Source organism: Gouania willdenowi, chromosome 7 (genome assembly GCF_900634775.1).
Source record: "Gouania willdenowi chromosome 7, fGouWil2.1, whole genome shotgun sequence".
NCBI lineage: Eukaryota > Metazoa > Chordata > Actinopteri > Blenniiformes > Gobiesocidae > Gouania > Gouania willdenowi.
In genome coordinates, this window is record NC_041050.1 from 26,746,782 (window position 1) to 26,760,072 (window position 13,291).

The 13,291-nt window shown below is 41.2% G+C and overlaps 1 protein-coding gene across 1 annotated transcript in view; it reads right to left on the minus strand.

Moving 5' to 3' along the window:
• The window catches only part of mtor (mechanistic target of rapamycin kinase), a 145,916-nt gene that overhangs the window by 26,703 nt on the left and 105,922 nt on the right, over positions 1 to 13,291 (minus strand). The window contains exons 38-44 of the mRNA XM_028452859.1: positions 6,643 to 6,760; positions 5,978 to 6,175; positions 3,693 to 3,793; positions 3,440 to 3,536; positions 1,999 to 2,097; positions 1,622 to 1,744; positions 481 to 663 (exon numbers count right to left, since the gene is read on the minus strand). Of these exons, the coding sequence (XP_028308660.1) occupies positions 481 to 663; positions 1,622 to 1,744; positions 1,999 to 2,097; positions 3,440 to 3,536; positions 3,693 to 3,793; positions 5,978 to 6,175; positions 6,643 to 6,760 (919 nt within the window). The remainder of the gene's footprint in view (positions 1 to 480; positions 664 to 1,621; positions 1,745 to 1,998; positions 2,098 to 3,439; positions 3,537 to 3,692; positions 3,794 to 5,977; positions 6,176 to 6,642; positions 6,761 to 13,291) is intronic.

Genomic DNA, 13,291 nt, shown 5'->3' on the forward strand with positions numbered 1-13,291 from the left:
ATCCCAACTCCAGCGTCGGCCGCGTTTGAGGCGCCGGACGCATGTCAAAAAAGTCCGTCGCGCGAAAAGCTTCAAAACGCGCCTCACAGGAGGCGCAGGGCACGCAGCGGGACTTCTGATGCTCCCTAGAAGCGCGTCCACCATATATTGTCTATGTAAACCTGATGTCGTTAACGCTTTGGATGCCTTTGGTGTGAATGTGCCATTACAGTTGTTTGGTTTCTGTTGGTTTTCAAGCAAAGTCTATGTAAAATGTAAAATGCTGCACTATCTATCAGTGTTTATTTCTACCTACTGGAGTGTTTGGGATGTTTAAATGTGTGTGAGGAGAGAATCTCACACACACACACACACACACACACACACACACACACACACACACACACACACACACACACACACACACACACACACACACACACACACACACACACACACACACACACACACACACACACACACACACACACACACACACACCTGGTTAAAGGAGGTTTCTTTCAGGGTCTGTGGTCCCCGCTCCATCATGGCGTGCAGAGGCTCCAGCACCGCGAACATGCCCTTGACGTTGCGCTCGCCGAAGTAAAGGCGTGAAGCCTCTTCAAGGCCCTCGTGCCACATCTCGTGCCAAAGGATGGCCACTCTGATGAGCTCCTCACTCACCTGGAGGATAGGACATGGAAATGTCACGAGTCTCATTGAATTTGTCTCTAGAGTCCATGTGGTGAAATGTCTTCTTGGGTATTATTTTCAGTTAAGAATACAGGAGTTTATATGACAAAGAATATTGGGGAAAATTAATCTTTAGCAAGGTTTGGATGAATAAGACAGAATGTATGAGGCAGGGGTTTAAATGAAATGCGACTATTAGGTTTTAAAATAGGATAAATCAAGCAATACATTTCTTAATGTTGTATCTTCAACAACCCAGTCAACCCAAATAAAAGGTAAAACTCCTCATTATGTTGTTTTTTTGTGATGATTTATTTAGTTTATTTAAGTATTCCACAGGCAAATAATGGAATATTTCAAAATAAAAGTTCTATAACAGGAATGGGTAACTTTTATCACAGTGGGGACCTCAAAATCTGATTCTATTAGTATTCATATCAACATTTGGAATAATGCTTTTGTGGTCATTTAATATTCTTTCCTGTCATTTTTGTTTTGTGTGTTTTTGGAGTCATTTGGTGAATTTCTTTATTTTGTGTATTTATCCTTTCGTTTTGTGATATTTGGGAGTCATTTTGTTAATTTCTATAGTTATTTAGTGTATTTCTCCATCTTATCTTGTGAATTTCTGAAATAGTTTTATATCTTTTTGGCGTAATCTTCTGTATTTTTGTTGCCATTTTGTGTATTTTTGTTTTTTTTATTTTGTGTACATATTTCTCTAATGTATGTTTTCTGGAGTCATTTTGTTTGTTTTTGGTGACTTTTTGTGTATTTTTGTCATTATTTTGTGTATTTTTCATTGTTATTTTGTGTATTTTTCTCAAATGTATGATTTATGGAGTCATTTTCTGTGTTTTTGTTTGTATCTTTTTGGAATATTTTTTTCTATTGTCCCTTTGTGTATTTTCCTGACATATTGTGCGTCTAAATGCCGTGTGCTATTTACCATCATGGCCTGCTGAACCAGAGTGTTGCAGTGTTCACACATGTTCTTCAGAATCTTGTTTGCAGCATTGTGACGAGCGGTTGTGGTGGACTTTGAGGCCACAGTCAGGGGGTAGATCAAAGCCTGGAGGAGGACAAATTCAGCACCTGTGGTTCAGCCTAAAAGTTCCTTTCAAAAGTTTGCAATCTTGCTCAACAACTATATTTACACTGAATACTTGAAGATCACGCTCTAAGTCACAGAAAAATGTATCAAACTTATTTAAACCCAAAGTTTGAATTTGAAACTTGTAAAAACAGTTCATCATTTTCTACAGTACAATCTTTCATTCTAAACCATTTAAAAAATGCGGCATTGTAACCATAAAACAAACTCACCTGAGGATGATAGCGCCCGATATCCGTCAGTAGCTGGTGTATGAGTCGACCAACCAGGGCCCGAGGTGTGTCGATCCGAGCTATGAGCTGAGGGATCACCTAAACAGCCACAGTCAGAACACAAGAGCTCAGAAAACTCAGTGGGAAGCCAAAGCAAGAGTTACCTTAAAGGTGCAGTCTGCAACTCTTATAAAAGTAACTTTTTGTCATATTTGCTAAACCTGTCACTATGTAAGGACAGCTTTACATCAAACTAATAGTTTGTGTGAAAAAAACAGACTCATTGAGTCCCCCTGCTGCTCCTGCAGCCTTTGGCAGATTGCCAGAATGCACCACGACCGAGAAAAAAGAACCAATCAGAGCCAGGATTGTGTTTGATGGGGTGTCTGACAGCTGTTGCTCACAAGCTCAAAGTTCTTAACATTGGAATTACTTGATTTCTCAAACTGATGCAGAATCAATATATGAGGGGTGTCAAACACATCGTAGTTCAGGGGCCGGATACGATTACAGTTTAAGTTTAAAAGGGCCGCAGATTATAGGCAAGCACTTTCAACATTATTGTGCGCTAGTTTTGACTTCTATATATAAAGAATGGTCGGCACAGACATGCACAAGTAATAAGTGACAGATATCAGTCCATTTTGTGACCAATTTTAATCTAATTTGAGGACATTTTTTAAAAATGTATTTAAGTAAAATTGCAAGAATTAAAAAAAAAAAGTATAGCTCTTGCAACAAATTAGGATAAAAAATGACTGCATTCATGTGACGTAAGCATTGGTATACTCTGCACCCTACACATATTTTGAAGTTTTTTTAAATTTGTGTATTTGGAGGATGTGATTTATTGACGACAACTGATTTAGTTAGTAATTTACACAATGATTCATGTTTTCATTTCTTTCTCCTGCGGGCCAAATTGGATGCTCAAAAGGGCCAAATTTGGCCCTCGGGCCTTGATTTTGACACATCTGCAGTATATAGATCCGGATACCCTCCAAAATTTAATGAAATCTTCAATGCCATGAGGGAATTCCATCTTTGGTTAAAATTTTGTCAATACTTGTTTTGTACTTTTTATGTTATCCTGCTAACAGACAATACACAAGTGTAAATGTTTATTATGGTTAATTCTATGTTGCTGTTAACACTGTATAACAGTGATTTTGTACCAAAAAAAAAAAACTGATTATTCAGATTTATTAAGACCTCCTCCAAACCTGACCCAAAAAACTTTTAGTATGTGACCTATATATAGTGGCTATGATCTCAAAGGCACATTTTATATTTTATGAGATATTATGTATGGAATATGATGCATTTGGCTTTATTGTTTTAAAGCTGGTGATGCTGTACACTCTATGATCAAAATCTTACTCAAATCCCTCATATATTTACTGTGTGTGTGTGTGTGTGTGTGTGTGTGTGTGTGTGTTACCTGCAGCCACGTATCTATTTGGATGGTCTTGATTCCTTCCACCAGAGCTTCATTCACCTCAGGCCAGTGACCGTAGTCAAACCACAGCGTCAAAACTCTGCACAGTTAAAAAGTAGAAACAATCAGAAACCCAGTAAATCGGTGCAATCCCAAATTCACCACCAGGGGTCGCCCCATCCCCACACACAGTCCAAAACTGAGAGGTAGTTGATGTTTTGCCTCGTGTGAGTTACATTATCTACTCCAAGCCCACCTCAGAGTGTCCTGCAGGTTGTTTCCTCTGGACAGGGAGATGGAACGGAAGAAGCCTTGGACAGCAGGAACCGTGTACAGGAGAAGCGTCTTGGAGAGGTCCTGCAGGGACAGCACACAGCATGTGTTTCTCAATTCAGGATCATAAAAGTTTTACCGAGGAACATACTGTACCATAGATGGAGGGAATGTATGGTACATTCGCTCTGCTTTGGAATATTGTTTTTAAGATCTGCTTGTTGGCTTATGTTATTAATTCAACTACGGTATCAATCGCATCAATGAAAAATAAGATCTATAAGTTACTACATGCAGCGTTATGTTTGAAATGTTGCACATTTTTTAGAAGTACATGATCACCTTTGACCACAAGGCATTGATTTCTAAAATCCTGAAACCTCAATTCAGGGGTGTCGAACTCATTTTATTTCAGGGGCCAAATACGGAGCAGTTTGAGCTTAAGTGGGCCACAGATTTTTTGTGCGGAAAAATTGAAAATTCTATATTAATGTGCCCTGGTTTGCACTTCCACATATAAATTCTAAAGTATGTGAGTAAATCAGTCCGTGCAAGATCTTCACTTCAATTTCCCTGATTTTGGGAATTTAGGGAAATTTTGGGAATTTAGGGAAATTTTGTGAAATAATTTGAAAAAAATTCGCCAGAGTTTGGAAAAAATGAGTTCCAAAAATGACTGCCGTCATGTGATATAAGAACTGGAAACCACAGCTCTGCAAATATTGTGGATTTTAACTGAATGTTTGTATTTGAAAGGGGCTGAGGTATCTACAACTGAATTAGTTAAAATTTAAAAATGTTTCATTTTTTTTTTCCTATTATTTTTAGTTTCTCGAGTGGGCCAAATTTGATGGTCAATAGGGCTGGATTTGGCACCCGGGCCGTGAGTTTGACACATATACCTTAGTTTAACCTGTGTGACAAAATCTACAAAAAGTGGTATAGAAAATAAAGTCCTTTTCACTGTCAAAGGGTTCTTTTTAATTAAAATTTGTACTAAAACCACTACTTTCCATTCTAGCTAACATCCAGCTCCTTCCCAAGCACCAATGTGTCAACATTTTGGCATTTCCAATTGGAAAAGGGATAAATTGCAAGCAGTTGAAAGAGTGATTTATCCATTTAGCCGATTACTTGTTTAACACAAGGCTTTAGCATGCATTGACTTAAAGGTTGAACGTGGGAAAAATCAGTAGGAGGATCCTGATGAATTGATTCACTGATCCAAGGACTGTGAGAACTTTAACAAATGAAAGAAAATCACTGGACGGGCATCAGAGGCTAATATGCTAATTATATTAAAGTCACTTCCAGGTTTCCAGAAGTCACCATCATGTCATTAAATGTAGTGCTCTGACAAATTGTCAATGTAAATACAAAGATAAACTACAGATGGCAGATGTAGTCAGTGCTTTATAGCGTTAAACACTGCTGCACTTGACAAGTTTTTCAATTAAATTAACCATCTTTGAATGTTTTTTTTTTATTGAAACAATGTGACAAATGTATCATTAATAGGAATTTGTTAAAGAAGCTGCAGATTTGGTGTTTAGATTGTGATCAAATCTATTTAAAAAACAAAAGGAAAGTGTGGATTTTTGCAAAACCTTGTGTTGGTTTTCAATTGCACAAGCTTACATATAGGAACATGAAGTGGGTGTTTGCATTAAAAAAGTTTCTCCTACCATTTTAAATAACTGCATGTCATCTTTTATCATTTTTCCCTCTAATTAACGTGAAAATTTTTGTTTTTGTTTTTTTAAGAATTTCACACATGGTTGAGAAGCTACTCAATGCATTAGTTAGGATTGAATAACTAACTTGTTGCAGTAATAAGTATCCAGCAGAATATTTCAAAGATTATCTGTATAGCATTTAAGGTTTCTGAGACAAGTGTTTATTTTTTTTCATCAGTTTTTAAAAAAAAATCCTTTGATTATCTTTATCAACCCTTGAAATGTATTTCTTACTTTGAATATGCTTTAAAAATGTTCTCCTTAGATATGAATAAACTTAGTATTTAAAGGATAATGAATTAGTTTCATTTTAAAAAAGACAGAAAAAAGGAATTCACGCTTGACTACTGACTTTAGGAGAACAGATGATTTAAAAGAGAAAATTATTATGCGAAAAATAACCAGATGCCACAACACCTGAAGTAAATGTAAAACAATATAGTCTATGGTACATTAGGATCAGGGAAGACACAAAAAACAACATGTATGTGTGTGTGTGGGGTGGGTGTGTTTGTGGTTCTTTAGGTCTGACCTCGTTGACCTTCTTCTGTCCTGGTGATGGTACTGGGCTGTGGTCGGTGCTGTCCACCTCACTGTCGCTGTTGCTGGCCTCACTGTTGGCGCTGGCACCGCTGGCATGTCGCAGCTTCTTCTTCTCATCGCGTCCTTGGTTCTGGTGCTTGTAGTGCAGCACCGCTTCAAAGTTCATCACTGCCCAGGCATGCCAAGCCTTGACCACAAAAACACCAACGTGTTGGAACTGGTTTCCAAACTAATGGCTAAATAGTTGGAACTTTCACATTTGATCATGATGATGATCTGAGCTGTAACTTTTCTGGTCGGAACATGTGAGTTTGATGTTGGCTACGTTACGTAACAAAGCTGCAGGGAGTTAGTGCGGATTGATGGGGGAAGAGAACATATGTGTAGTGACATCTTTGCAGCACAGCACAGACTTACTCACCTCAGATATTTCATGTTACCACAGAATGAGCCACAAATATTACCAATCTAGCCGTGCAGTGGAAGGACATAAACTGAACAAACATCTGTGTCACAACACATTTAGTCAAAAGCTAATAAATCAGGAGGGCCTAGGGTTTTTGCCCATGACATCAATGACAGTGCGATTTGTAACCAACCCAGCTGGGGTTTTACAACAGCCTGAGAGGTCGGAGGTGAAACGCAGGGACTGACCTTGTACCAGTTGCGGTCATGCTCTGTTGAATTGCTGTAATATTGCAAAACTTTGGGAATGGTGCTCTCATTGATGCCCTGCAGGCTCAGCTGCCATTCACCCAACTTCAGGAAACACCTACACAAAGACACACAGGAGAGACCCTGAGAATTCAACACGCAACCCTGAAATCAAGACTAAACCTATGTAATACAATAATACATACATCTGCACTTTATATTACTATTCTGTCAGCGTTACCAAGTGGAAAACAGGCAGCTAAACTACATCATGTATTTTTCGCAATGATCTTCTGATGTATATATCGTGATTAACTAATTATTATTTCCACAAAGAAGGTAATATTTTCACTGGCGGTCTATTTTGTTTTAACTAAAAATAGAGCTTTTTCCATGGAAGATTACATTAAAATTTGAAGGGGATCCAGAATAACACAATGATCCTGGATAAGTTTGAAAAAAACAAAAATCCCTTTCTCTCGCCAATTGAGAAAATGTAAAAATTCATATCTCGGTTTGTAATTGACCGATCTTTATGAAATGTTACAAAGTTGTCGGGTTGGTTCCTCAACCACCTTAATGCAGATCCCGATTGTGCATTTCATCCCAATTTTTCTAAAAAAAAAAATGGTGGTGCCATTTACTGTATAGTTATTAATGGGGATAGAAATTTCTTCCAAGCCTTTAAAGTGGGAATGATCATAGTACCATGATCAGGATCACTGATACAGATAACTTGCCAATATCTGTCAAAAAGGAGATTTGGCGCATGGCGGAGGTTTGCACTCTTGCGTAAAATTATTAAAAGCTGCTGGCGAGAATATTCTTTTAACAGATACTGTAAAAACAAAGTGCGGGCCTCTTGAATAAATAAATAGACTCACAAACAAATGTCAAAGGTTGAAATTATTAAAAGTTTGTTTCGATCACCATCATAAACAATTGGTTTGTTGACAAAAGGTCAAGTGACTTGAACTTCGAAAATGTTTTGCACATTGCATTGTGGGATTGTGAACATCATAGAAGAAAAAGAGTGCATTGAAGCTTCTTTAGGAAATGTTTTTGTTTGATTCTTACCCAGATTTCTTGTGTTTCTTTGCCAGAGGAAGAAGACAGTTAACTGCTTGACACCATCTCAAACTTTTTTCAAAGTATTCCCATCATATGAAGTCACTACAGATTTGGCTGTTTCCATAGTAAAGATCTAAACAAACTTACAAGCAACAATTTCATCTGCTAAAAAAATATAATTGCCAGCAGCTTTAACCTTTCTTTCATGGTAACCATTTCAAAATCTAAAAGTAGATTTTTGTTTTCACAAAACTTAATACACTCTTCATTCCAACATGTTAAGTCACCTTTCACTGGGCAGCGGGAAAGGTTACTCATTGCCTCTACAAGCAAGAATGAACAAAGACAGACTCCGAAACCATTTAAACTCACTAGAGTATTTCCAATAAATGACTGAAATTTAAAAGTCGGTGAAAAGTGAAATGAGTCACTGTGTACAGTTCATCAAAAGTGAATAAAATCAGTGATGTTTAACTAATAGTATTCAAACCTTGCTGACCTTTGAGTTGCTGGAATGAAAGCACATCAATTAGATCACAAATAGGTACTCGGGCCCATTTAAAAAGAATTAACAAACAGTACTATGTACTGATAAATGCGTGAAATACACAAACTGTGTACATTAGACAAAAAAGTAGATTCACAACATTGATTTTTGGACAGAGAGGATAATTTCTCAGCTGTAGAGGTGACTTCCAGTAACCCATTCAACTACAATGTGCGCCTTAATATAAAAGCCAGAACAATATTTAATAAGATGACTGTAAATGATTACTTCAGCCATTAAATATAGAAGATGTCAAGCTTATCAAACAAAGTAAAAGAAAACATCTGCAGAGCAGGCCAATCTGACTGGAAGAACTAAAGAATAGGAATCATCAGGTGATCTGAAGAACTTCCAAAGAAGAGCAGAAAGATTCAATGCCTGCTCTCAGTAAAACACACATCGAGCCGGAGTTAATAAGATCCCATATTAGGAACGCAAAAATAGGTGCGAGTGGAAATAGATAGCTCAAGTAATTTGTTAACCCTGTTGCGGGTGGCTTGCGAAGGCTGACGCATGTGTGTGTTTATGTGGTGAGTGGACACAATTGTGCATTTGTGTGTTGGGTACATGCATCAAGACTCTTTTAAGGGGCGCCACATCAAACACGGGCGCAATGAACTTTTCAAATTAAAACACTCAGAATTAAAATACTGTAAATATGAATTTTACTCTACACTTTTTTGTGGCCCAGAAGTAAATGGTCCCAGTGGATGGGGATCACCGTTTTAAAGCTGCTTAACCACATAACAAGTATTTCTTTTAAATGTACCTGAATGTCATCCAAACGTTGTTCTCCTATCCTAATAAAATTGACACACAAGCAAACTGTAGCTCAAAATTTTGTTATTGCAACCATTACCATTACCAAAAATTGGTTTGTTGACAAATGGCCATATGACTTAAACTTCAAAAAAAGTTACGGGCAATACATTGTGGGATTTGGAGTCCCGTAAAAGGATGCAAAGATGGCTCCAAAGTGGAAAAGTTTCAAAAAGTGTTGTTTTCGCTTCATTCTTACAGGGATTTCTTGTCTTTCTTCGCCAGGCAAGGAAGACAGTGATTCACTTGACGTTGTTTTTGTTTGTTCATGGTGTTTCCCATGATACAGTGGGTACGAAAAGTATTCAGACGCCTTTAATTTTTTTACTCTTTGTTTCATCGCAGCCATTTGCTAAAATCAAAAAAGGTTCATTTTATTTCTCAGTAATGTACACTCAGCACCCCATCTTGACAGAAATGACCAGAAATGTAGACATTTTTTCAAATTTATTAAAAAAGAAAAACTGACATATCACATGGTCATAAGTATTCAGACCCTTTGCTCAGTATTGAGTAGAAGCACCCTTTTGAGCTAGTACAGCCATGTTCCCATCTTCTTGGGAATAAATGATGCAACAAGTTTTTCACACCTGGATTTGGGGATCCTCTGCCATTCTTCCTTGCAGATCCTCTCCAGTTCTGTCAGGTTGAATGGTGAACGTTGGTGGACAGCCATTTTCAGGTCTCTCCAGAGATGCTCAATTGTGTAAAGGTCAGGGCTCTGGCTAGGCCAGTCAAGAATGGTCACAGAGTTGTTCCGAAGTCACTCCTTTGTTATTTTAGCTGTGTGCTTAGGGTCATTGTCTTGTTGGAAGGTGAACCTTCGTCCCAGTCTGAGGTCCTAAGCACTCCGGAAGAGGTTTTCTTCCAGGATATCTCCGTACTTGGCCGTATTCATCTTTCCTTCAATTGCAACCAGTCGTCCTGTCCCTGCAGCTGAAAAACACGCCTATAGCATGATGCTGCCACCACCATGTTTCACTATTGGGATTGTATTGGGCAGGTAATGAGCAGTGCCTGGTTTTCTCCACACATACTGCTTAGAATTAACGCCAAAAAATTCAATCTTGGTCTCATCGGACCAGAGAATCTTATTTCTCATAGTCTGGGAGTCCTTCATGTGTTTTTTGGCAAACTATGCAGGCTTTCATATGTCTTGCACTGAGGAGAGGCTTCCGTCAGGCCACTCTGCCATAAAGCCCCGACTGGTGGAGGGCTGCAGTGATCGCTGACTTTGTGGAACTTTCTCCCATCTCCCTACTGCGTCTCTGGAGCTCAGCCACAGTGATCTTTGGGTTCTTCTTTATCTCTCTCACCAAGGCTCTTCTCAAACAATTGCTCAGTTTGGTTGGACGACCAGGTCTAGGAAGAGTTCTGGCCATCCCAAACTTCTTCCATTTAAGGATGATGGAGGCCACTGTGCTCTTAGGAACCTCGAGTGCTGCAGAAATTCTTTTGTAACCTTGGGCAGATCTGTGCCTTGCCACAATTCTGTCTCTGAGATCCTTGGGCAGTTCCTTCAATGTCATGGTTCCCATTTTCTCTGACATGCACTGTGAACTGTAAGGTCTTATATAGACAGGTGTGTGCCTTTCCTAATCAAGTCCAATCAGTTTAATTAAACACAGCTGGACTCCAATGAAGAAGCAGAACCATCTCAAGGAGGATGAGAAGAAATGGACAGCATGTGAGTTACATGAGTGTCACAGCAAAGGGTCTGAATACTTATCATATGATCATGTGATATTTCAGTTTTTCTTTTTTAATAAATTTGCAAAAAATTCTACATTTCTGCTTTTTTCTGTCAAGATGGGGTGCTGAGTGTACATTAATGAGAAATAAAATAAAATATATATATTTTTGATTTCAGCAAATGGCTGCAATGAAACAAAGAGTGAAAAATATAAAGGGGTCTGAATACTTTCTGTACCCACTGTATGACACACACGGGGCCACAAAATGAACACCCGTCATTGTTTTTTTCCAAAAATTTCCAATTAGTGAAAATGTCAGAAATGTCACTGACATTGTTATTAGGGTCACACTGGCATCAGTAATTAATAAAAACAACTTAAGATGAAATACAGGTAAAGTTATAAGAAATGTTAAATATGTTTTCAAGCAGCTTTAAGTGTAGTGACTACAAACGCATGGTAACATATAAACGATCTTGACAGAATACTTCACTTATGCATATACTGTAATGTGTGCACTGTGGCGGTCCACTAGGGGCACTCATCGCCAGATTGGCCAGGGTATGTGTCACGGTGGGATTGGTTGCACAATCAGGAAGTCTTGTATATATGGTGGTGTTGTCTTGTAGTGAAGCCCAACAATAAACCGCTGGCATCTACTCCGTTCTCTCCGCGCCTCTGTCTTGCCTTGCCTTCCACATTGGTGACCTCGACGTGATTTTCTTTTTCCGCTCTCGACCATGTCGCTTGCCGCTGGCGATGCCGTTCCGCTTGCGCCGGTTGTTGCTCCTGCGGTCTATGCGGCTACTGTTAAGCTTCCGGAGTTTTGGCAGCACGACCCCGAGCCCTGGTTTCAGCATATCGAGGCTCAGTTTCGGCTTCGTGGGATTACTGTGGATGACACCCGCTACTACCATGTTGTCGCTGCTCTGGATGCTCAGACTACGCGTCGGGCGATGTGCGTGTTGCGGGAACCCCCGGCGGACGGTAAATATGCCGCTATTAAGGCTTTGCTTTTAAGGCTGTATCAGCTGTCGGATGCCGAGCGGGCCGACCGGCTCCTGTCCCTCAACGGTTTGGGGGATGGTAAGCCGACGGAGCTGATGGAGAACATGCTGGCGTTGCTCGGTTCGGGGGATGCTTCCTTTTTGTTTGTGCAGCTTTTCCTCCGTCAGCTGCCGCCTCCTGTACGTACTGCGCTGGCGAGCTCGCCGCTGGTTGCTACCAAGGACTACAGGGGTTTGGCGGAGGAGGCGGACCGGATTCTGCTGGCTAACCGGCCGTGCGGCGTGCATGCCCTGCTTCCTGAGCCTTCCTGGTCGGCGCCGGACGAGGTGGGCGCTGTGGCCGCGGTGACGGACCGTCGCCGGCGGGAGGACGCGCTTTGTTTTTACCATCGGCGGTTCGGTGCTAAGGCTAAGCGCTGCGTGCCGCCGTGTGCTTTTCTGGCTCAGGGAAACGCCAGGGCCAGTGCTCAGTAGCGGCTGTGGGCGCTGGCGGGGTGGCCAAGCTGCTGTTTGTCGTGGATGACGTGTCGGGACGGCGTTGGTTGGTGGATTCCGGCGCCCAGAGGAGCATCCTGCCTGCGTCTGCCGTCGATGTGCTGAGTGACAGCCGGGGACTCCCGCTGAGTGCGGCTAATGGTACTACCATCCGTACGTTTGGCTCCAGGTCAGTGACTGTTTCTTTTTCTGGACGTCAGTTTTTGTGGGATTTTGTGGTTGCCTCAGTCGCTGTGCCTATTTTGGGTGCAGATTTTTTGTGTGCTCATGGGCTGCTCGTTGATGTGTCTAATGGCCGTTTGATTGACCCTGTCTCGTTCTCCACCTACCCCTGCTCTTTGGGGGGGGCTGAACCGGTGGCCCTGCCCCGGGTTCTCGCTGTTGGGGATGTATATCAGCGCCTCCTCGCTGAGTTTCCTGATCTGACTGTGCCGACGTTTTCGGCAGCAGTCGCTAAGCACGGCGTGGAGCACTTCATCCCTACAGTTGGGCCGCCCGTCTTTGCTCGTTCGCGGCGTCTGGACTCTGCTAAGCTGTCCCTGGCGAAGGAGGAGTTTGCAACTATGGAGCGCTTGGGGATCGTACGGCGCTCCGACAGTCCATGGGCCTCGCCTCTGCACATGGTGCCCAAGCCCGGGGGGCGGTGGCGGCCGTGTGGTGATTTCCGGCGGCTGAATGCTGTCACCACACCAGACCGCTATCCTATCCCGCACATTCAGGATTTCTCTGCGCAGCTCGCTGGAGCTTCCGTTTTTTCCAAAGTGGATTTAGTGCGGGGCTACCATCAGGTGCCTGTGCATGAAGCGGATGTTTCCAAAACTGCTATTATAACCCCATTTGGATTATTCGAATTTTTGCGGATGCCCTTTGGCCTGCGGGGGGCCGCGCAGACCTTTCAACGACTCATGGACTCTGTGTTACGGGATTTACCTTTTCTGTTTGTTTATTTGGATGACATTTTGGTTGCCAGTGCTTCGGCAGCCGAACATCTGGAGCATCTGCGTCTGTTGTTTAGG